The following is a 21,821-nucleotide window of genomic DNA, read 5'->3' on the forward strand; positions in this document are numbered from 1 at the left end:
GCGACCCCCCCGTCCCCCGTCCACCGTCCACCCTCTCTCCCTCTCGGCTTCCTCCCATCTCTCTCCCTGCAAGGAGCCATCCGCGCAGCGGCAGCAGCAGCAAGCAGACCTCAGAAACATCACCGGCTCCAGGAAAAAAAATAAAAAAAATTCCAAGTGTTCTGCAGCCCCGAATGGCGTCACCTGATTGGCCGAGAGCCTATCAATCACGCCTTTAGCCGCACCCCTCCCCCCATTCAACCACTCGCCTCTCTGTTCCAGTGTGTTTACTACACTGCCGAGCATAAGGGAGACGCTCGTCTTCACATGCACCGAGCCCGCTGAGGAAAGCTGTTTTTAGTTGTATTTGAGAGGAAAAACCTGCGAGCGATCAACATGCCCAAGAGAAAGGTACGTACGCGGAGCGAGCCGACAGTTTCACGCGCACATCGGCTCTTTATGCGCTCGCGAGCGCTTGTGGAAGACATCCCTGAGACATTACTTAATTATAACGTAACGTATTACCGTTATTCGTCGCCGGGGATTTTCCCCCTGCACGCCACATATAATGTGCATTTTTTTCCGCGTCGGAACGAATATTTTCCCGCTCGCACGAGGCCTTTAAAACAGCGTTTTTCCCCTTGCGCGCGAGCCGCTGTCCTTTTTTTTTTGGAGGGGGGGAGTCAGAAGTCTATCTCTCTCGGTCTCCATGCAGTTAAAGCACAAGCAGCAGCCATGCTTTGCAGCTCTTGTCCACCGTCGTCGCCCGACCCGCCGAGAACAAAACGCGTCGCCTGTCGCGAGTTCGACACCAAACCGGCGCAAAGTAGCGCCAGAAAATGCCGCGGTGCGTTTACTTTGCGTTTTGGCCGCGAGAGCGGACGCTCGCCGTCGCGTTTCCATAAAATCACATATTTTCCCTCTTTGTTCGCGGTCCCAAACGGCTGCGGTGGCGCGGCCCCGCCGCTGGGTGGCGCGCAAGAGCCGCGGCGGAGTCCCTCCCCCTTTCTGTGAGGAAAAAAAAACACTCCCGCGCCAGCTTTCAAATACAAGAGCCTGCATGGGTTGAATGAGAGAAAAGAGGATGAGGGGGGCAGTGCAAGGGGAAAAGAAGGGCCGGGACCCTCAGGATGTGGCTCCAAGGGCCCCGCATGGTCGGGCCCACGCCAGCCCACTACCCATAACACCCGTCACCGCCAGTTTATGGGCTGCAATCCTTTAAAATGACCTGTATGTCACATAAAATGGAGTTTTCGCACGACAGCAAAAAGTCTTCTCAGCAGGTCAATAATGATTAATTATAAGCGCCTGGAGATTTTTGCAACATTTTCTTGTTTTTATAAACACCGTTTTATTAATTAGTACTATTTTAACCTGTGGTTTTTGTGTTTTTCAGGTACAAACAACAGATGGAGGGGAGAAGGAGGAGGTAAGCCGGCGTGCACGTCAAACAACGCCTCGCACACCTGATTACACGTGACTTTATGGGCGTTACGGAGAAGAACGCCTCGTATTCAAATGTGTGTTTTGTTCAAATCCAAATAAAAAGCAGCGTGATGACCGTGTGTTTGTTCTGTTTCAGCCCATGAGGAGATCGGCTCGGTTATCATCGGTAAGAGGACGCACGCAAACCCCTTTACATCAACAAACCTCAGAAAAACCTCGCCGCTCGTGGCGTTACACTTAAAAGTAGTGACAGGCGTGTGTTTTAATTAAATAAACTCATATTTGAGCTTTTAGAGAAGCAAAACAGCTTTCTTTCAATAAAACACTTAAATTTGACAGAAAGCAACACCAAACTTCAAAGAATGTAATTTTCTTAACAATATTAAGCACAATAATAATTAACCATTATTTAAGTAGTTGATTAGGCACTGTGAAGCTAATATTATTATTGTTATTTAAATAAAACAGGATTTATAAAGGTTTAGGTGTTAACGAGTGGCTGAGAATTATATTTAATATGTAATTATTGTTTAAATTCCTTAATTAACGCAGCAAGAAGTCATTTTAAGTCATTATAAACCAGATGTTTCCTCGTTTCAGTTAGACTTGCTGTCTTAAATATCAAAGTCATGTTCTTTTTGTATCTTTAGACCAATTAGACGAGAGAAACAAGCTCGTTATAGATCTGCTTCTTCATCTCTTTACCTTTCCTCTTCTTCTTCATCACAGAAACCGGGCCCCACCAAGCCGGAACCAAAGGTCAAGAAGGTAGTGAAGGTAAGATCCTGGTCCTTGTGGCCCCCGTTAACGGTCCTGGTCCTTGTGGCCCCCGTAAACGGTCCTGGTCCTTGTGGCCCCCGTTAACGGTCCTGGTCCTTGTGGCCTCCGTTAACGACCCTGTTCGTTGTCCGTTCCCTGTGGCCCCCGTAAACGGTCCTGGTCCTTGTGGCCCCCGTTAACGGTCCTGGTCCTTGTGGCCTCCGTTAACGGTCTTGTTCGTTGTCCGTTCCCTGTGGCCCCCGTTAACGGTCCTGTTCCTTGTGGCCCCTGTAAACGGTCCTGTTCCTTGTGGCCCCCGTTAACGATCCTGCTCCTCGTGGCCCCCGTTAACGACCCTGTATCTTGTGGCCCCCGTTAACGGTCCTGTTCCTTGTGGCCCCCGTTAACGGTCCTGTTCCTTGTGGCCCCCGTTAACAACCCTGTTCCCTGTGGCCCCCGTTAACCAGCTTGTTCCTTGTGGCCCCCGTTAACGGTCCTGTTCCTCGTGGCCCCCGTTAACGGTCCTGCTCCTTGTGGCCCCCGTTAATGGTCCTGCTCCTTGTGGCCCCCGTTAACGGTCCTGCTCCTCGTGGCCCCCGTTAACAGTCCTGTTCCTCGTGGCCCCCGTTAACCGTCCTGTTCCTTGTGGCCCCGTTAACGACCCTGTTCCTTGTGGCCCCCGTTAACGACCCTGTATCTTGTGGCCCCCGTTAACCGTCCTGTTCCTCGTGGCCCCCGTTAACGGTCCTGCTCCTCGTGGCCCCTGTTAACGGTCCTGCTCCTCGTGGCCCCTGTTAACGGTCCTGCTCCTTGTGGCCCCTGTTAACGGTCCTGCTCCTCGTGGCCCCTGTTAACGGTCCTGCTCCTTGTGGCCCCTGTTAACGGTCCTGCTCCTCGTGGCCCCTGTTAACGGTCCTGCTCCTTGTGGCCCCCGTTAATGACCCTGTATCTTGTGTTGCAGAAAGAGAAGGCCGTGAACGACAAGAAGGAGGACAAGAAGACCAAGAAGGCGAAGGAGAACGCAGAGGCCGAGGCCAACGAGGAAAACCACTCTGAGAACGGAGAGGCCAAGACCAACGAGGTGGGTCGGACCCTAGAGTCTGTGTTAACGAGTCTGTGTTAACGAGTCTGTGTTAACGAGGCCCTTTTAGAAGGTTTGTTTTAACCTTTAACTTCTCTCTCGTCCCACAGGTGGAGGCGGCCCCCGAGGAGGCCAAGGAGGAGGCCAAGTCCGAGTAGCACCACTGCCCCAGCGTCCTCCTCCTCTACAACCCCCCCCCACTCCCACCCCTCTCTGAACCCCCCAGCCAACCAGCCAGCCCCCCCTATCTCCCCCCCTCCCCCAAGTCTCTCACATGATTTCCCTCCAAGGCGTATTGTTAACAGAGGAATATTTTTATCAATGATTTTATAAGTATCCGTACAGATTTTTAGCACAAAAAGCAAAGCTGATTATGGAGCGCCTTGCAGATTTGCAGTGGTCATATCAAGTGTCTGCAAGCAAGATGAACACACTAAAATCTTTTTTAAATGGCATTTCATGATTGTTGAAGGCTTGTTTGGTGTAGAAAGTGCGTCCCTGCCGGATTGGCTATGTTGTGAGTTGTGTATTCCTGTGTCCCCCCCCCCCTTCCTCCTCCTCTCCCATCTCCCCGACCTTCTCCCCTCTTCTTCCTCCACAGATTAGACCCCGCCCCCTACAGTTCAGCCTTTATCCATGTTTTATTAACGGTTCAGCCATGTTAATGTGGGTGATTCTTTTAGACCTTTAAATGTGCAGTGAGTCTCCCCCCCCCCCCCCCCCCCTTTTTTTGCTTCTGTCCTTTTTTTGTTTGTTTTTTTGTTTTTGTTTTTTTTTTTCCATTGAAATTGTGTTTAAAAAAAAAAAAAGCGTGTTGTCCATAAGAAAGAGGAAGACGAACATGTGAAACATTCCGGGAACAGCGATTGCCTCCGACCCGTCTCCTAGACGACCCTGCGTGCTAAACGACAAAAAAAAAAAAAGAAAAGAAAAAAAAAACAGCTCCTGCTCCATCCACGCTGTCATGTCAGCTTTTCTAAAACACTCTGGTTTTTTTAAAATGATCGAAATTTGGAAACCCTTCTCTGACAACATCAACGAAAAAAATTGCAGGTGTCTGGTCCCTTCTCTTATGTTCTGAAATTCTCTTAATAAAAACAAGTCCTGGGAATTTTCCTCGATATCGTGTGTCCCCGAGTTTGTTTTATTTGATAGAAAAACAGAATTATGAGTAAATAAGGACGATCTGTGAGGCCAGACATGAAAATGAATGCAGTAATGGAACAGCCTAGTTCTCATCCGGCCTCCATCACAACACAAGACGGCTTCTCTGTTTATCTGCAGGCTTAAATCAGACCTTTGCATTCATTTTATTACCTGCAGCTGACCTCTTGACCTCACGAAACATGCCTGTGATTGCTTATCTAGTCAGGCTGCAGGGACAGATGTGTTGCTTCAGATGCAGAAGGAGTGAATTTGTAATTGTATTATTTCAAAACGGGGACAATGCACAATTACACATGAATCTTGTACAAGAAAGGATGCATCATGCCAGGTTGTAGCAGAATGCTATGTTCCACCTGTAGTCCCTCCAGTTGATGGAATAATAGCCTATAAATGAGTACAGACTCAGCTGGGACACTTTTCCTAAAGACTAGAGCTATTCAAGTAAAGGCTGGAAGTACTCAACAACACAGTAAAGGCCTTAAATGAAGCCTGCGTGCAAGGGAAGTCACAGCATCTCCACACCTGATCCCCCTTTAGACTTCACACGTTCACGTTTAACACGTTTAGCCTAAAACGCTGCATGCATCAGCTGTTAGATGAGGTGCATGTAGTTCAGTCAAACAGTGTGAATGGAGTGTGTGTGTGTGTGTGTGTGTGCTCTCCTGCAGCCCTGACAGTGTGTGAATGTGAATAATATGCTTTCTAAAAGCGTCTAAAAGCAGATTTTGATGGTCTTCCTCATTAAAAACTCAGATTCCCTGTGTTTCCCCGCACACCGTGACGCCGTGCCCCATGCTTTCCTGCTGCAGCCCCTCTGACCTGCATTGTCATGGCCGAGCAACGGGCTCCATTTTGTCGATATTTAAAACTGTGCAGAGGGGCGGGCGTCGTTGCACGGCTTCACCACTAGATGGCAGCACCGCCTCATCTATCCCTGTCCAACAAAACATGCAGAGGGAGCTGCAGCTCGCGCTGCTTTTATTAACTGATACATTAGAGGTGTTATTAATTTTCTCCCCTCCCTGTGGGGGAAGGACGCATTAATATGGATCAATAAATAATAGGAGCAGATCACAGGTTCCATCATGAAAAGGGATTTCAAAAGCCGATCCCTCCAGGCTTTTTCAAAAATAAGATTCTTTCACATCTCCTCTCACATGCTTTTAACTCAGCATCCTCCCGTGTATTGATGAGGAGCTGATGGAAGAGGATTATAGGTTATTGGTCATCACACGAAGAGTCTTTCTTTCTTTCTTCCTTCCTTCCTTCCCTCCTTCCTTCCTACCTACCTACCTTCCTTCCTACCTTCCTTCCTACCTACCTACCTACCTACCTACCTTCCTTCTTACCTTCCTTCCTACCTACCTACCTTCCTTCCTACCTTCCTACCTTCCTTCCTACCTACCTACCTTCCTTCCTACCTTCCTTCCTATCTACCTACCTTCCTTCCTTCCTACCTACCTACCTTCCTTCCTACCTACCTACCTTCCTTCCTCCCTTCCTCCCTTCCTACCTCCCTTCCTTCCTCCCTTCCTTCCTTCCTCCCTTCCTCCCTCCCTCCCTCTCACACGTGTGGTTTTCCTCCTCCCTCCCACACCTCCATTGATCCCTTCTGTCTGCTCTGATCAGCCATCTGATACTCAAAGCGCGTGCGTGTGCGCGTGCACCAACGAGCTAATTACTCCCATATTGTCTCATCTTTCTGCTGCCTGAACTTCACCCTGCGCGTGCACTGTGTTGTTTTTTTGTCCTCTCCCGCTCTGACGGGTTTAGGCCACGTGGACTAAAATAGCAAACACGCGCATTAAGTCCTACTCTTGTCCTCCCACGCATCTCCAGCTCCTGTCTCCTCCATCCATTCATCCACAGTCTGCATCCCTCTGGTCAGGGTCTCGCTGCACGTGTGCGTGCGTGCGTGCGTGCGCAGGGTTGGGTGGGTGGGTTCTCTACGTAAAAGATGAGGATGACCTTTCACGAGGAAGTGATTTAGTTGATGTCCTGTCGTCACCAGGGACACCGGTGGATGAATATAGATGAGCGTTTTGTTGTGGAAAGGACGTCACACTGTAGCACGCACGCGCACACAGACACGCACACGTGCACGAATTGGCAACAGGTACACGCATTGACGTGTTTTTGCGTGACGAGCAGATGTTTAATTGTTGTTAGTTTGACTTGTTTATGCCCGCGAGAGCCCCCCCCCCCCCCCCCCTCCTCGTGCACCCTCCCCACGAGGAGCAGAGGCAGGGTGAGGAAGAGGAGGGAGGGAGCGCGCAGAGGAGAAGAGCTGGATGCAGATGGGCATCTATTCTCTCCGCGCACGCAGACAAGATGGAAATGAGTGGGCGTCTGTGACGTCAATCAGTGTGTAGACACACACACACACACACACACACACACACACACACACACACACACACAGCGAGACACTCCCCTCCTCCTCCTCCTCCTCCTCCAGTCCCATGCTAATACATGCTTCAATGCAAACAGCAGCAGAGCCATAAACACCCCCCCCCCCCCCCCTCCATCACACACACACACACACACACACACACACACACACACACACACACACACACACACACACACACACACACTGATGATGTCAGTCTCTGCTTTCTGTCATTCTGGAGAGGAAATGAATCAGAGAATGACAATGTTAGAAGTTTTCACAGAAACATAAACATGCAGCATCATTCATAAAACACTCAGAGGGATTATTGTGCTCGTATTAACCCGCAGTAGTGTGGAGATTTATTTTACTTTACTGCTATTTAAGCAGTGAAAATATCACAGGAACTCATTCACGTTTAGGGGACAATTTGGGGTCCAGCATCTTTTTTTTTAGGACACGTCTGGAGTGAGTATAAATGATTGAATTATTACTTATATAATAGTATCTGCTGCTAAAAATAAGACAGTACTTATGGTTTACATTAAACTTAATATATTAACAACTAAAATACAATACCCCCCCCCCCCCCCCCCCCACGTCATGGTATGGTATGATCCACCTTCTCTCTCTCCCACCTGCCTTATACCTCATTATCTTTTCATTTTTATACAATTTCATTTGTAGTACTTTGTAAAAACAAGTGATGGCTTTTTTTTCTCGCTCAAAACGACACTGGTAAAAGTACTTTACTCAAGTAAAAGTAAAAAAAAAAACAAGCCCTGAAATATACTTAAAGCCTGTTTTGAAATTGTGATATTTATTTTGAAAAAATACTCAGAAAATTAAATACTATTAAGTATTTGTACCTTTTTACTTCCCAGCAATACTTTTATCTATTTTAGGGCCTCCCTCTGAAGGGTCAAGGGTCATTAATGGATCCATTATGCTGCATTTAGTTCAGTAAGGTATTTTTATCCTGCATCCCTGCAGTTTGGATTGACGTGAGAGGACTCTAAGTAATTACGGTACAATAAATATCTATCTATATATATTCATATATTTATTGGAGTCTGAAAATAGCGCTGAAGTCGTGGAGGGGGAATAACAAAAGCAAACATGATCGACGGGTGCAATTCCTCAAGGTTTACCGAGTCAGGCTCCATGCGTGGAACACATTCGGCGAGGTCGCCTTTAAGAAAATCAGCCATCCGTGTCGCCGTGACGACACAGACTTCTATCTGGAGACATGGAGAACTATTTTTGAAACGCTCCACCACGCTGCCTTCCAAATGTTGCCGTTAAGGATGATTTGGCAGATAACGTGAGAGTGCATCAATTGCAATGCGGAGGCGGCGTGTGTGCATGCGTGTGTGTGTGTGTGTGTGTGTGTGTGTGTGTGTGTGTGTTTGTGTGTGTACGTGTGTGTGTGTGTGTGTACGTGTGTGTGTGTGTGTACGTGTGTGTACGTGTGTGTGTGTGTGTGCGGTTAGAGTAAAGAATGCTTTTCTTAGACCTTTTTTTCCCCTGAGTTCTTTATCCTCTTGTACCCCGAGCTGGAAGAAGACTGAGTCATAGCAGCCATGAAGCAGGTGGGTGAGAGGGTGTGTGAGGGGGAGGTAGAGGATGTGGGTGGGGGAGGAGAGGAGGAGGAGGAGGTGGTGGTTTATGAATGGGAAAAGGAAAAAAAAAAGATGAATGGTGGAGGTGAATACTAGGGCTCTATTTTTATGATAGCGAAGACAGAAATCCTGCAAGGAAACATTCATTGTGCTCCACTAAGTGCTTTATAATAGCAGGTTGAGGGCGTCTAATAAACATCACCTTCACCTGAGACTCTACAGGCCCGGGGGATTCACCTGGACATGATGAAGATATATATATAAAGCATGTGAGAGCATGTGAGCCAGATGAGTGGGTGATGTTCTCTCTCTCTATTTCTGTTTTGTTGTGTCAGTGAGTGTGACTCTGTCGAGGGTGGGCCGGCCATTAGGGGGAAAACATGGATACGCACTGCTGCCGTCACTGCAGCCACCTCGCAGTGACTCCCCTGTGACTGAAGGCCTGACAACCCCCCCCCCACCACCACCGTAAACTCCTCAGCTCTATCTATAACCTCACCCCTCCTCCTCTCTCTCTTCACACTGCCCTTTTGCTTCATCCCTCCCCCTCCCTCCCTCATCCATCTCATTTCACCCACTGCTTTTTTTTTAATCTTGTTTTTCTTGTTTTCATCTCTCACCCCCTCATTCGGTGTGTGGGTCTTCCCTCGTCCACGGTGCTGCCCGTCTCTGTCTCTATGGAAACCCAGAGTGGACCTCAGAGGTCTGCGAGACGCTGATACAGACCCCCCTATTAGATGACACGCTCGCTTTTCCTCTCCTCAGCCACATGCTTACAGCCCGGCGCCCCTGAGTGGAAGCCTATAGTGTAAATGAGACGGCTGCTACCTGCCTCCATCACCCACCACCGCCACCATCATCAGTGGAAAGAGATGCCCCCATCTCCCCTTGTGTCTGTGACTTATCTGGCAAAGTGGGAGGAAAGGATGGAGGCGACGTGGGAGTAAGGAGGGAGGCCTATTGTTCCATTATACGAGGCCTCTTCAATTACTCAGTGGAGACGAGGGACCACCTGATGCCGCCTCTGCACATATATTCCCATCCGACACACACACACACACACACACACACACACACACACACACACACACACACACACACACACACACACACACACACACACTGTGCCCCTCCTCCTCCCCCGTCTCCCCCTATCAGTCTCACACCTCACAAGCCCATACTCACATTTACACGTCGTTGAGGCTGCCTGCGTGGCGAAGGCCGTGCGTCATTCGGGGTCCAGACCGCATCTGAAGGACGGGGCGATTTGTGATAAAGAGGCTTCGCATGGATTTATAGTTTCAACGCCGTCGCGTCTCTTTTTCTGAAAGAATTCAATTTCTGAAGGTTTGGTTGAGTTCCCCCTTTATTTTATCAAAACGTACATGAATAAACTACAACAAAGGACTACATTAAATAAGACATCAAAATGGGCAGCAATAACAGGGGTCAACAACTGAACACACACACACACACACACACACACCCGACCCGGCCCCCACCCCCCCGTGAACCCCCCCCCAGTGCAGTGAGATAAAGACATGCCAATCATGTCTCACATTGAGGCACTTGATTTCCCTACCGAACCATCTTTGGTCACCGTTGCCGTTTGAACTTTAAGATTCAAACGTGTTTTTTTTTTTAAGGTGGACTTGAAACTCATCACCGATTGTGTGCCGATTCACGTAGAGAGGAGTCGCATGAAGTTTTTAAAAACAGAAATCCCGTGGCTTTCTGTTTTTTTTTTGGGGACCCAAAGATGGTTGTGAACCTGACGACCTCCACAGAGTTAAATAAACCAAACACTAGATGGTACAGTACTTCACGTGATTACAGAAAGGACTCCACGAGGGGGGGGCTGGGGGTCAAGCACTACATCTTAACACAATTTACCTGAAAACAATGCAGTGTATCCCCACACGATATACTGTCACCAATACTTCTGTACAGTCTATTGCAAAGGCATTGATGTTGGCGTGTTTCTGTAGGAACTAACCGGTCTTTTTGGAAAGTCTTGCAAAAATAGATCGATTTCTATCAAATTAAGAGCCTTTGCTTCGACGTTGGGACGTGATCTATTTACTGAGCTACTCATGCATTGTCTACGTGTGTGATGAAAGTACTGTACACACTTCCCTCAATGATATATATATTTCTTTTCTCTCCTTCCCCCAGAATACACCCCTTCAGTAAAAGGATTAAACAAACGTACATTAAACCGTTTAAGAAGCATAGTAGTCACACAGTATTTGGCAGTGAGAGAACAGTCCTAATTTATCCATGCACAATATCAACCACAGGCAAGGTCCACATTCTGAACAAACCCATTAAGAACGACACAGTAAGAACATGAAAAGAGTGTACAAGAATTCAAGAACCTGGAAGTGTGAGTAGTGTGTGTGTGTGTGTGTGTGTGTGTGTGTGTGAATGTCAACAGCACAGCTGGTTTCCCGGGGAGACCAAAGGGCTATGACTCATGCAGTGCATAAAGCATTTTTCTCAAATTTGAACAATATCGGAAGAATTAGTATTTTCCCACAAAGCCCAGATAATTACATATAATCATATTAGAACCTTACAGAGTACTCGGGGAGTTTACTGTAAAAACCCACTCAATCCCACCCCCGTCGGTCTATTATAGACCAAACAGTTTATCCCTGGATTATATTTCCATTCACCAGCTCTTTCCTCATGAAAAGCACCGCTCGATTGTGTGTTTCGTGCATGTGTGTGTGTGTGTGTTTTAGACCAGCCCGGTCTGAGTGTGCAGGTGTAAGGGGTACGGTTGGTACAGAAGAGTTGATCCCCCTTGGGGTATGTAGTAGCTGCAGTAGCTGGGTTCTGCTAGATAGGGGGCGCTGTGGTCGGCCAGGTACGGCGCCGGCTGATAGAAGCACGTCACGTGGTCCGTGTTGGGGATTATGTTCTGCTCTCCCAGAACCCTCAGCGCCAGCACCGTGATCATGTTCAGCGTCTGGCGCCTCTCGTGGCCCATCAGACACACGGTGCTGTCGTCGACCACGCGCCGCAGCGTCATCAGGTACTGGTACTTGCTCCTCTCCTCGCCGATGAAGTGGTTCTTCAAGTAGGACAGGATCTTGCGCTGCTGCTCTTGCACGTCGGGGAAGTCGATGAAGAAGCGCGAGCACATGTAGCGCTCCAGCGTCTTTATCTGAGTCTCGCTGGCCGGCCGGTAGTCCCGGACCAACAGGTTGCTGTACTTCAGCAAGCCGCCGCCTCGGATCTCCTCGGGGTTCCTGGTGGCGATCAGCCGGTAGCGCAGGTGGTCCATGGCCGCCTCGAAGTCGCCGTACATGCTCTCGGCCAGGATCTCGACAGCGGGGATGGAGCCGGACGCTTGAGGAGCGGCGCTCTGTTCGACCTCGGGTACCTCGGGGGCTTCTTTGTTCTCGGGCACGGAGCCGGACGCCTCCTCGGCGTTTGGAGGGGCCGATTCCCCCGGGATCTCAGACTGACAGCGAGGCGGCGCATGCGAGGCGGAGCTGGGGATCGTGATTGGAAATGAGACGGGCTCTTCAACCAGAGGCAACAATGAGATATAATCTCGCTCCGTTTTATCCTCCAGCTGTGGGCGAGAGACTCCCGGCTGAGGGGAGGACTCTTTCATCTGTTCCTCGTCGTCTGTGTTCAGTATCAGAGGCTCCATGTCTGGAGATACCTGAGGTACGAGGTCCTCCGACTCCACCGGCGGGGTGAGGCAGAGGAGGGGAGGGCTGAGGCACGGGGACGGGGGGCTTAGAGAGAGCGGGGGAGGGCTGAGGCTCAGCATGGGAGGGGTGAGGTAAGGGGGCGAGCTGAGGCAAGACGAGGTCGGGCTGAAGAAGGATGGAGAGCCGACGCTGGTCGTGGGGCTGATGGCGTTCAGCAGCGGGGATGGGAGACAGTGAGAGGGAGGGGTGAGACACGGGGGAGGGCTGAGGCTCGGAGAGGGGGGAGGGGAGAGACTCAGCACGGGAGGGGTGAGACAGGAAACAGGAGGGGTGACGCAGTGGGGAGAGGAAGGGGACGTAAACGCGGTCTCTAGTGAGCTGCCGTTCAAGTCCGTCTTTTTGGTCCGCGGTTCTCCGAGTTCTTCATCACTGAGGTCGACTTCTGAGGTATTTGCGGGTTCTTGGGTTGCCGAGTCAACGGGCTCCGATTGTGAGGCGGTTTCGCTCGGGGAGGGCTCATCACATGGCGTCTCTTTCAGACATGAACTCTCTGTGATTAGCGGAGAGGATGAGGGCCCTTGAGGTAAAGTGGAGGTGGGGGTTATATCAGGGGCTGGATCAGGAGCCGAGGTAAGGTCTAGGTTGGACGCTGGGTTAGATAATGGGGTGGGCTCAGGCTCGGGGTTAGTTTTAGTAGAGACACCGCTTGTTGTCGGGTCTGATATGGGAGCCGTTGGCTTCTGGTTCACATCTATCTCGGCTTCAGGGTTTGGATCTAGACAGGACGCTATGTATTCGCTTTCGGAGACCGGACCAGGGTACGAATTGGGGGCCACCTTCCTGCACATCCTCCGAGGGGGTTTGGGAGAGGAGTGTTTGAGCACCACCATGTGAGACAGTCTCTCTGAGGCCTTACCAGAGGTCTTTTTGTCAGAAACAAGGCTGGGCGGTGCAGGCAAAATGTCCTGAGTGTCTGGAGGGCCGACGGCATCGAGCGCGTTGGGGGATTTATCTGAGTGTAGTGTGCTGTGAACCTCCGGCGCGTCCCGTGTGCCGGCGGGCTCTGTGTTGTGAAGTGTGAGGGATGTGGAAGAGGTGGAGCAGGAACAATCCATACCCTGCGTGTCTTCGACTTTTTCTGCTTCTGAAGATAAAATCTCTTCCGTCGCTTCTCGTATTTCTGTCCCGGTTTTTGTTTCCCCCGTTTGCTCTCCGATCTCCGTTTCTGCTCTGCTTTCATCCGCCGGCTGCGTCTCTATTTCTGCATGTGAAGATGTGCCGTGTGAGTCTGCAGCAGCAACACGTCGCCTTTTATCTGTCTCATCAATCCTTTGATCCTCGCCGAAACACTCGGAGAAATCTGCACCGTGACATTCTCCCGGCGGGGTAAGAGCCTCCGTCTGGGTCCCGTTTGAGGTTTTCAACGGCTCCGGCTGCCCCGGCTGCTCTCCCTGTTCGTCGGGGGGCTTCGTGTGGTTGGATTGTTCATTCTCCACGGAGGCTTCCTTGTGACTGGAATGTGCTGGTGGTTGGTCATCGCAGGGCTGGGTTAGCTCTGGCTGCTCCACCCGTGTGGAGCCTTCGGTCTGGTCCGGAAGCTCTCGTCTGAGTTCAATCTGAGCCGGTGGTTCAGCTTTCTCAGAGGTTTGTTGCTTTTCTGACATAAGGTTGAGAGATGCCTGCTCACAGAAGCCCGACTCGCTGAAGGTCTCTTTGTGTTTTGACTCTTCTTTCAGCTCCACAGGTGGGCGTTTGTTGTCTTTTTCAACGTTGGAGATTTCCGTCTGGTTTGACCGTTCGGTTTCTTGTGAGATTTCTGCCTCGGACTCCTTTTCGTGCACCTTGTCTTGTCGTTGTGTCTGGCTGACGACGGCCCCCTCTTTGACGTGGACCTCCTCTTTGCTCGATGACGCTCTACCGGAGGACTTCTCTGCCTCCGGAGCAGCTGAGTCTTTGTTCTGATTCTCTGCAGGCCGTTCCTTGAGATCAACAGTGTTGTTCCTGTGCTGCGACTCCTGCTGCATGTAGGACTCCAGCAGGCGATCCAGAATGATCTGGAAGGAGTCCACGCTGAACTCGAACTGCCGCCTCAGCGTGCTCACGAACTTCAGCTCCAGGTTTTTGCCGCTGTTGTTGGAGAGCGAGATGAGGCTCCAGCGGTCGTGCTCGTTGAAGACCTTGACCATTTTCTGGACGTAGGCCTCCTTCATCGTGGCGCTGCTGATCCGCTCCCTGTTGACCCCGGCGGGCAGGCAGTCCAGCAGGCAGCCCAGCACCGACTCTTTGATTACCTGGGAGGAGAGGAAAGGTCAACAACACGACAGCTACAACTAATGACTGCAATCCCTGTGCCATTTTTTTCCTCGTGTCATTGAACTGAATATTGGAAAAAAAGCTCTTGCGGTCTAATGCAGCTAGAAATATTAAAGCCAGTGTTATTGATTCACTCTACAATTAAATTATGGTTAGGAACACAATTACATCATGATCAATACAGCAAGAAAACAGTACTGCGACATCGTAGAGATGGCAGAGGTTCTCGTACCTGGAACTCCTCCTGACTGGGCAGCTCCACCCCGAAGATGATGTCCAGGTCCTTGTAGCTGGTCCCGTTGTCTCGGACGAGGACGTGGCTGGCCGTGGAGCCGTTCAGACGGACGTCCCTCACCTCGATGCCTTGCTTCTGCAGCCTGGCCCGCACGGCGATGACGATGTCTCGGGGACGCAGCTCCAGCGTGGGGAAGTTCCCGCGGCCGTGGATCGGAACCACCTCCGACAAAACCTGATCCAGGACCTCCACCTGCTCAGCGTTCAGACTGTGGAACCGCTGGCTGGCTTTAGTTTCAGACATGCTGCTGCCCTGAAGGGAAGGGAAGGAGGGGAGCGCGATGAGAATTTATCACAAGTCCCCTACAAATTGTGCTAAGTGTTTAACACACACACACACACACTTAGTGCTCCTTCACACTCGTATGCTCGCTCCCCGCCGGTCTGCTGTCTGCAAGTCACAGCTTGGCTGACAGCTTTCCCACAATGCTAACGTAGCTGCTGTGTTGACAAGCTGACACATGGAGCGATCCACTTAGATGTGCTCTGCATAAATAGCCTTTCCCAGCGCTCAACCGGATCACAGCAAATTAAGAAAAAAAAAAGGAATTTAAAAACATTACAAAGCATTATTATATTATTGGATAAGATAATATTAATAATAATAAGTGTTATTATGACACTATAATGTGAGGATGATAAGTTTAATAATGACATGTAAAGGCAGAGTGAGTCTTTGTTTATTGATCGGTTCCACCAGAGGAGCAAGGGTTAAGCTGAATGAGTCATCACCAGAAGACTGCATTAATCACACCAACGTCACTAATTAAAGACACACATCTGTTTTTCTGCGTGTGTGTGTGCATGTGTGTGTGTGTGTGTGTGTGTGTGTGTGTGTGTGTGTGTGTGTGTGTGTGTGTGTGAGCACATGATTTTTGCATGTTACAAAGATGGATTACACATCTGTTTATATAACGCCTTTTTTGTTGCAAATGGTAACACAAATTGGAACAAAGTGGGATTTAATATCAGCCAATTACGTTTGTTTGGCTTTCCACGTGTGTAATCCTCCCGGCTGTTATACGCAGCCTCTCCATCCAGACTCCATCAATCAGCCTCTACAAACCAGACGTGGGGGTTGTTGGCTTTTTTTCCCCCTCTCTTTCTTTTCTTCTTCCAATAAACCACAACAACATTTGCCTAACCAAGTCAGTCTCCGTTGTGTGATTGAGCGTGTGTTTGTGGGCGCTTGGAAAGTGTTTGGGTGGATTGAGAGTGCTTGTGTCTGCAACTGTGGTTCATAGCAGGCCATTATGATCTATTGTTTGCTTTAATCAATAGATGTCAGTCAGTGCTGCAGCTGAACGCCACACTGATTGCTATGATTTGCCGATACACCGGCGGGGGTAAACATTGGGACACTAATGAAATTGGGACACTAATGAACAGTAATGGGGGGGTGCTCTCTGGTTAGTCAGACTCATTGTAACCACACACGTTGTATTACAGCAACAATCACTCAAGAGGAACACTTTATTCTACTGTAAAGCTACAAAAATATAAAATGGAGCTGAGTGTGCTTTCCAGGAGACAAAGAAGTTGAGTCAGAGAACACAAAGCCCCTCAAATAAAATCAGGAGTGGATGAGACATCGTCCCTCTGTGCACTTTCAACCAGGTGAAACAGAAATGGTACATCCAGAGGCTCCGAGCAGAGTCCCAGCGTCGACTCTGGTCATATGTGTGGAGGAGATAGAGAGAGGCACTGCGGGACTATCTCCCCCCCCACCCCCACCCCCATCCCCACCTCCACCACCTCCTCCCCCTTCGCACTCTTCTGCAAACTTGCAGCCTGAGTGACTCATCCAGGCGTATCGGCTCAGCTCAGCACATAATCTATGGCCACTGAAAACCCAACACATCAGCTACCGGAGGGTCTGCTAGACACCGGAGTAAATATCACAAACAAACCTGTCATCTGTGGGGAATAATCGATGCAGGAGGAAGGCAAACAAACAACACTGTCCTGTGTGGAAAACTCTGGATAAGGAGTATCTCTATTTTTAAATGGTATCATATATATATACTAAAACAGTTATGATCACACTGACTACAAATGTTAAATAAAGTATGCATGTGTAAGGAGCTGTAAATACTTCTATAATATAATATAATATAATATAATATAATATAATATAATATAATATAATACAATATAATATAATATAATATAATATAATATAATATAATATAATATAATATAATATAACACCAACTGGAGGCTATAGTTTTTCACCACTACCTATAAATGGGACTGGAACTGATCCAGAACCCGCTGGTCTTCACTTTAATCACCTAATCATCCTGAGATAGCCCGCCAGGTGAGCGGCGCAATTAACCGTTAATTAAGTCATAAACAGAGAGGCGCGTGCGCTCCTAAACACCGGGCGCGCGAGCACTAAAGTGTCGCTATACAACTTTCACAGAGCTCGAGGCTCTTCTCCTCCCTTACCTGTTGCTGTGCTGGCGTTGGAGGGAGCTTCCTGGGCTTCGACGTCGGAATTCAAAAACTCGTAGTATCCCGCCGAGCTTCCGGTCCGGACTGACTCGTGTACGTGTGGCTTGTTGTTGCCCTTCTTTTTGAAGTCCCCCCCTTTCACCCACTCCGGCGAGGCTCGGGTGCTGATGCGGCGGCGGCGGCGGCTCCCTCCCTTATAAGGCATGCGAGGCTATCTGTGCGCGAGCTCATCCGGGCGCTGTCCAGGAGCTCGCGTGGTGCTGAAATGAAAGACTGAACCGAGTCCTCGCGCTCTTGTTTTCTCCCTCCGGCCGCCCGGAGCGTAACGCAGTTTCCATAGCGACCTGCCGTCATTCAGTTATGACTGGTGTGTGTGTGTGTGTGTGTGTGTGTGTGTGTGTGTGTGTGTGTGTGTGTGTGTGTGTGTGTGTGTGTGTGTATACACAGAAGTACAACAATTACAGGGACATTCTGGCGTTCTAATGGTAATATAATTATAATAATGGACCATGTGTTTCCCAATTAAAGATAAAAGTTTAAAAGCCAACGAGATAAATTCAGGACCAAGAGAAGGAACCTGACTAAAAACTATACTTATATACTATAAGTAGGACTATAATACACTATAATAAACGTATTATATAGTTATGTATGCGGAAGTAAGCCGGAACGTGTTGTTATTTGTTTGTTTTTTATGGGAACATGTTCTAAAACACTTTCATTCATTCCCCCTCACATACACATCATTACACCCAGAGCCGCGTCCAAACAGAGAGTATCAGCACAGTATGAGTCATCCGCCCCCCCCCCCCCCCCCCCCCACCCAGCCGTTAATCCCCCCCCCCCCCCCCACTGGCCGGTGCACGCACACACAGGAACCCTTTCTCTCTCTCTCTCTCTGTACAAACTGATCCCCTCTTTTTCCCATCGTGCTAAATTTCCTTACCGTCTGTTCAACAACAACAACAACAACAACAACAACAACAACTACAACAACAACACCCTTCTGTGTTCCCATCAGCCCACGGGGCCAGTCAATAGTTAACGTTAACGTCACTCACATGCATGTTAAAGTGAAAGAAACGTGATTTAAAAAGAGTGAGCTCGGTAGAAAAAGGTCAAATTAACTCCCTCAAAAAAAAAGAAAAAAAAAGCACCCACAAATGACGTCACTAGACGTGTACCACAACCTATACCGGGTACAAACTATTTTTAGCCCCTGGATGGAACTTGTCTGCTTTGGACACGCGCGCCCCGTCCGCCGCTCAAACGGTCGTGACGTAGGCGGCGCGAGCACGCCATGTTGAAAAAAAAAGAAAAAAAGAATCGTGACCGTGTGTGACGACGGTGGAGGGAGAGACGGCGCGGGGATTGTGCTCATGCTCAAAGATGATGGTGATACCATCAAGATGGTTCACGCACGCAGCGTCGTCGTGCCCGGCCGTCACTCCAGGCCGGGAAGACGACAAAAACCAGTCCGCACAGGGACCCGGATGTGTTTAGTACTGTGTCGTGTATCTATAATTAACCAACGGGCTACGTTTGTAATGCGAAACAGCTCAAACACGAAGGAAAGCCTGGATTCAACATCTGCGCATGCGTCAGATTAGACACCACAGTCATCATTAGTGTTTTATAAACGGTTTAAAAAGTTGTTTCGCTTTGTTGATGTTTTATTTACTGCAACATAACGTTCCCAACGTGTTAAAAAGCAAATGCGGAAGTGCGCACACGGGAATCATCTCGTCTTGCTACGTTTGAAAAAATTAAAAAACAAACAATTCTGGGGGAAAAACTAAGTTGAGTATCCTTTACTGTGTTGTGTAAAATGTAAAAGTATATTATTGTGTTTGTCCTGCACTGATTGGGGTTCAATTAGCCCATTTGTATTATTCAGTTTTTATCAGTAGCCTATATAATTGAATTAATACAAATTTAATAAAAAAAAATGTAAGGCCAAAGTGAAGTAGGTGGGCTCGTTAAACTGTATATTTTTCTACATTTGGGTTTCTCCTTTAAAAGATTCCAATCTCAGAAAATAAATAAATAAATAAATAAAATGCATTTTAAGGCCTCACTTTAAAAATGCATATTTTCAAACCTCTTATTCAGGATTCAGAGGACAAAAGTAGTCCTTCCCTCAGTAAAGAGAGTACTGGAAGGAGACGGTGGTGAAAAAGGCTTGCAGACATGAAAAAAAAAAAGCCCCTTATTTCATAACATAATTAGATGTGCAGCAGATTTCAGACTATTACATTTGTGCTCTTATGAGAGTGTCAAATTACTTTAATTCAGGTTCATTACTGGACAACTTAATTGTGTGTATAGAAAAGGAAGCACAGTATAGCAGGAACATTACACCTTTGTGTTGTTGTAACACCGCCGCCTGTCTGATAAAACATCAACACAATAGCAGTGATTATAAAAAAAAAACCTCCGCCATAATGTGATCAACTGTTAGTAAATTAGTTTTGAGGAGATTAATCTATAATCACAGTCATGATTGGAATAGTCAGGGTGCTGTTAGGATGAGTATCAGGTTATAGAAAAGTGACACCCAGTGGACGGATGCGGTACTTCAGGCTTTACATCTGACTCTAAATCCCCCTCTGATCCTGTTTTATATCAAAACACATCAAAGTCGAGTTGAAATTTTCCATAACGTCCAGCTTCCACACTGTGACGTGTTTCTGAGCTAAACAGGGAAGGGGGCGGGGCATGACGTCGGGAGACAGTTGATGATGAGGTGGGTTAGAAGCTGATGTAAGCGTGCGTCATATTTTATTTTCCAGGAGGAAACTTTATTTTATGTTAAAAATAAGAAGAAACTGATATTTTTTTTGTAATTTGATTTGTATATATTGTTAAAAAGATATGAAAAAACCTGTTAAGATTAATGGGATACATGTTTTTAGGTCAGAGTGACTTTTAAACCCCAGTTTGTTGATTTTCTTTAAGAGCTAATTAACCGAGCAGAAGTTATGTTTTTCTAAAGTTAAAGACATTTTATTTTAGGTTGGAGCTTTTCTGCAGGCCAGCCACATCCACTATTATTATTTTGTTGGCTGTTTTACATCCCAGAAAAAATTAAAATATTATGTTTATTGTCCTACATGAACTACCTGAGTTTTCATTTAACTCCCTTCCTACGATTGTTAAGGCTCTTTTTGTCAATACAGTTTAAATTGTGCACAGAAATAGGAGATTTGTTTGACTACGTACGTTTTTATATAATCACTAGTCGTATCCCACAATGCAATATTACGTTGAATGCACATTCACTATGCATCTAACATAGGAAATATGAGGTCTAAAATTTGTTTATTCGTAAAAATAAAAAAAGTGAAAAATGTGAACCTTGAATAAATATCGATTACAATTACAAGTTGTTTGACTTTTTCTTAAAGACACCTCACAGCTGGAATTGAGTGACACGCTGAGAAATATGGAGCTTTTCTTACTCACTTCATCTGTTTTCCCCTGTTTTGTGACGCCATCAGGATGAGTTCTCCCGGAGGATGCCAGACATGAAGTCTGTAAAAAAGAAACAAGATGAAGGAGGAAGGAGTGTGAAAAAGTGTAGAATAAAAGACGTGAATGAAGTTCCAGGTTTGGTCTGTCGTGGGATTTAAATGAGATGTCTGACGGAAGAAAAGAGGGCCGAGAGGAAGTCTTCCATTATAATGTTCATTTGAACATCTATTGAACATGTTCTCATTATTTATCATCAACAGGATTTTGTCTGAATGGGTTTTTTTGTGTAAAATGAGGGAAAAAAAAAAATTGTGTCCTCTTTAATAACTAATACCTCATTTCAAAGTGGTTGTACACTTATTTATGTATTTATTTACTGACCAATTGATGTGATTTTGCTGCTTGTACTCTATTGGCTCGCCGTATGCAACAAGACATCATCCAAATCATTCAACATGTTTTGCTTGTTTTGCTCAGTTTATAGCCGTGGCATGCTGGGAAACTATGCATCCCAGCATGCCTCTGTGTCCCTCCTCTTTCCATCGTACCCCTCCTCTGTCTGTCCTCCCAACAGGGAACAGATGAGAGGTCAAAGGTGTCACCTGTAGAGGAAGCGGCCCTCTGCCGCTCGCATGCCAGTGCCTCATTACACACACACACACACACACACACACACACACACACACACACACACACACACACACACACACACACACACACACACACACACACACACTCAGCTGGGAGCCATTACAGGTGCTGTCTAAGCGGCACACACACATATCTATACATGAACGCCCCGTTGGCTGATGGGAGTCCTCCGGAGTGACACCTGGCCACCTCTGACCCCTTTTTGTGTCCTTCCTAATCATCATCAGCGCACACTTAACCACATTCACAATCATCATCAGTGCCCCCGGACTGACACGAGTCTCCCCTTCTTTCTTTTTTTTGCCTTATTACGGCGCTTCATGCTTCATCGTCGTCATGAAACAACCTGTGACCTCCGGTGATCCGGCAGCTGTCAGTCATTTTTGCCGGGAGTTGGATCACCTGGAATTAAAATTCCACGTGTCCGCCTCGGCAGCCGGAGCCATGAAAACAATCTGTTTGGTAAATTTTGATTTAGATCTATTTTTAAACTCGGCAGTCGACTCTGTGAGTGT

At 47.8% G+C, this 21,821-nt stretch overlaps 2 protein-coding genes across 2 annotated transcripts; one reads left to right on the forward strand and one right to left on the reverse strand.

Annotated features, from left to right (window-relative positions):
* Positions 1-236: 236 nt before the first annotated feature.
* On the forward strand, positions 237-4,386 carry hmgn6 (high mobility group nucleosome binding domain 6). Its single transcript, XM_084009623.1, has 6 exons — positions 237-390; positions 1,376-1,408; positions 1,562-1,591; positions 2,155-2,202; positions 3,146-3,265; positions 3,376-4,386. Exons 1-6 carry the CDS (start codon positions 376-378, stop codon positions 3,421-3,423), a joined length of 294 nt encoding a protein of 97 aa, XP_083865749.1. The 5' UTR covers positions 237-375; the 3' UTR covers positions 3,424-4,386.
* Positions 4,387-9,977: 5,591 nt separating this feature from the next.
* Positions 9,978-17,510, reverse strand: tent5d (terminal nucleotidyltransferase 5D). The gene is made up of 3 exons (XM_084010377.1): positions 17,176-17,510; positions 14,663-14,977; positions 9,978-14,408 (listed from the first exon to the last, which is right to left on the reverse strand). Exons 2-3 carry the CDS (start codon positions 14,966-14,968, stop codon positions 11,190-11,192), a joined length of 3,525 nt encoding a protein of 1,174 aa, XP_083866503.1. The 5' UTR covers positions 14,969-14,977; positions 17,176-17,510; the 3' UTR covers positions 9,978-11,189.
* Positions 17,511-21,821: the final 4,311 nt, after the last annotated feature.

The sequence above is a fragment of the Eutrigla gurnardus genome (assembly GCF_963514095.1).
Source record: "Eutrigla gurnardus genome assembly, chromosome: 5".
NCBI lineage: Eukaryota > Metazoa > Chordata > Actinopteri > Perciformes > Triglidae > Eutrigla > Eutrigla gurnardus.

Coding starts and splice junctions, on each gene's coding strand:
- hmgn6 (XM_084009623.1), top strand. Junction 2,203..3,145: donor AGGTCAAGAAGGTAGTGAAG/GTAAGATCCTGG, acceptor CTTGTGTTGCAG/AAAGAGAAGGCCGTGAACGA. Junction 3,266..3,375: donor GAGAGGCCAAGACCAACGAG/GTGGGTCGGACC, acceptor CTCGTCCCACAG/GTGGAGGCGGCCCCCGAGGA.
- tent5d (XM_084010377.1), bottom strand. CDS start 14,968: ATGTCTGAAACTAAAGCCAGCCAGCGGTTCCACAGTCTGAACGCTGAG. Junction 14,409..14,662: donor CCAGTCAGGAGGAGTTCCAG/GTACGAGAACCT, acceptor CTCTCCTCCCAG/GTAATCAAAGAGTCGGTGCT.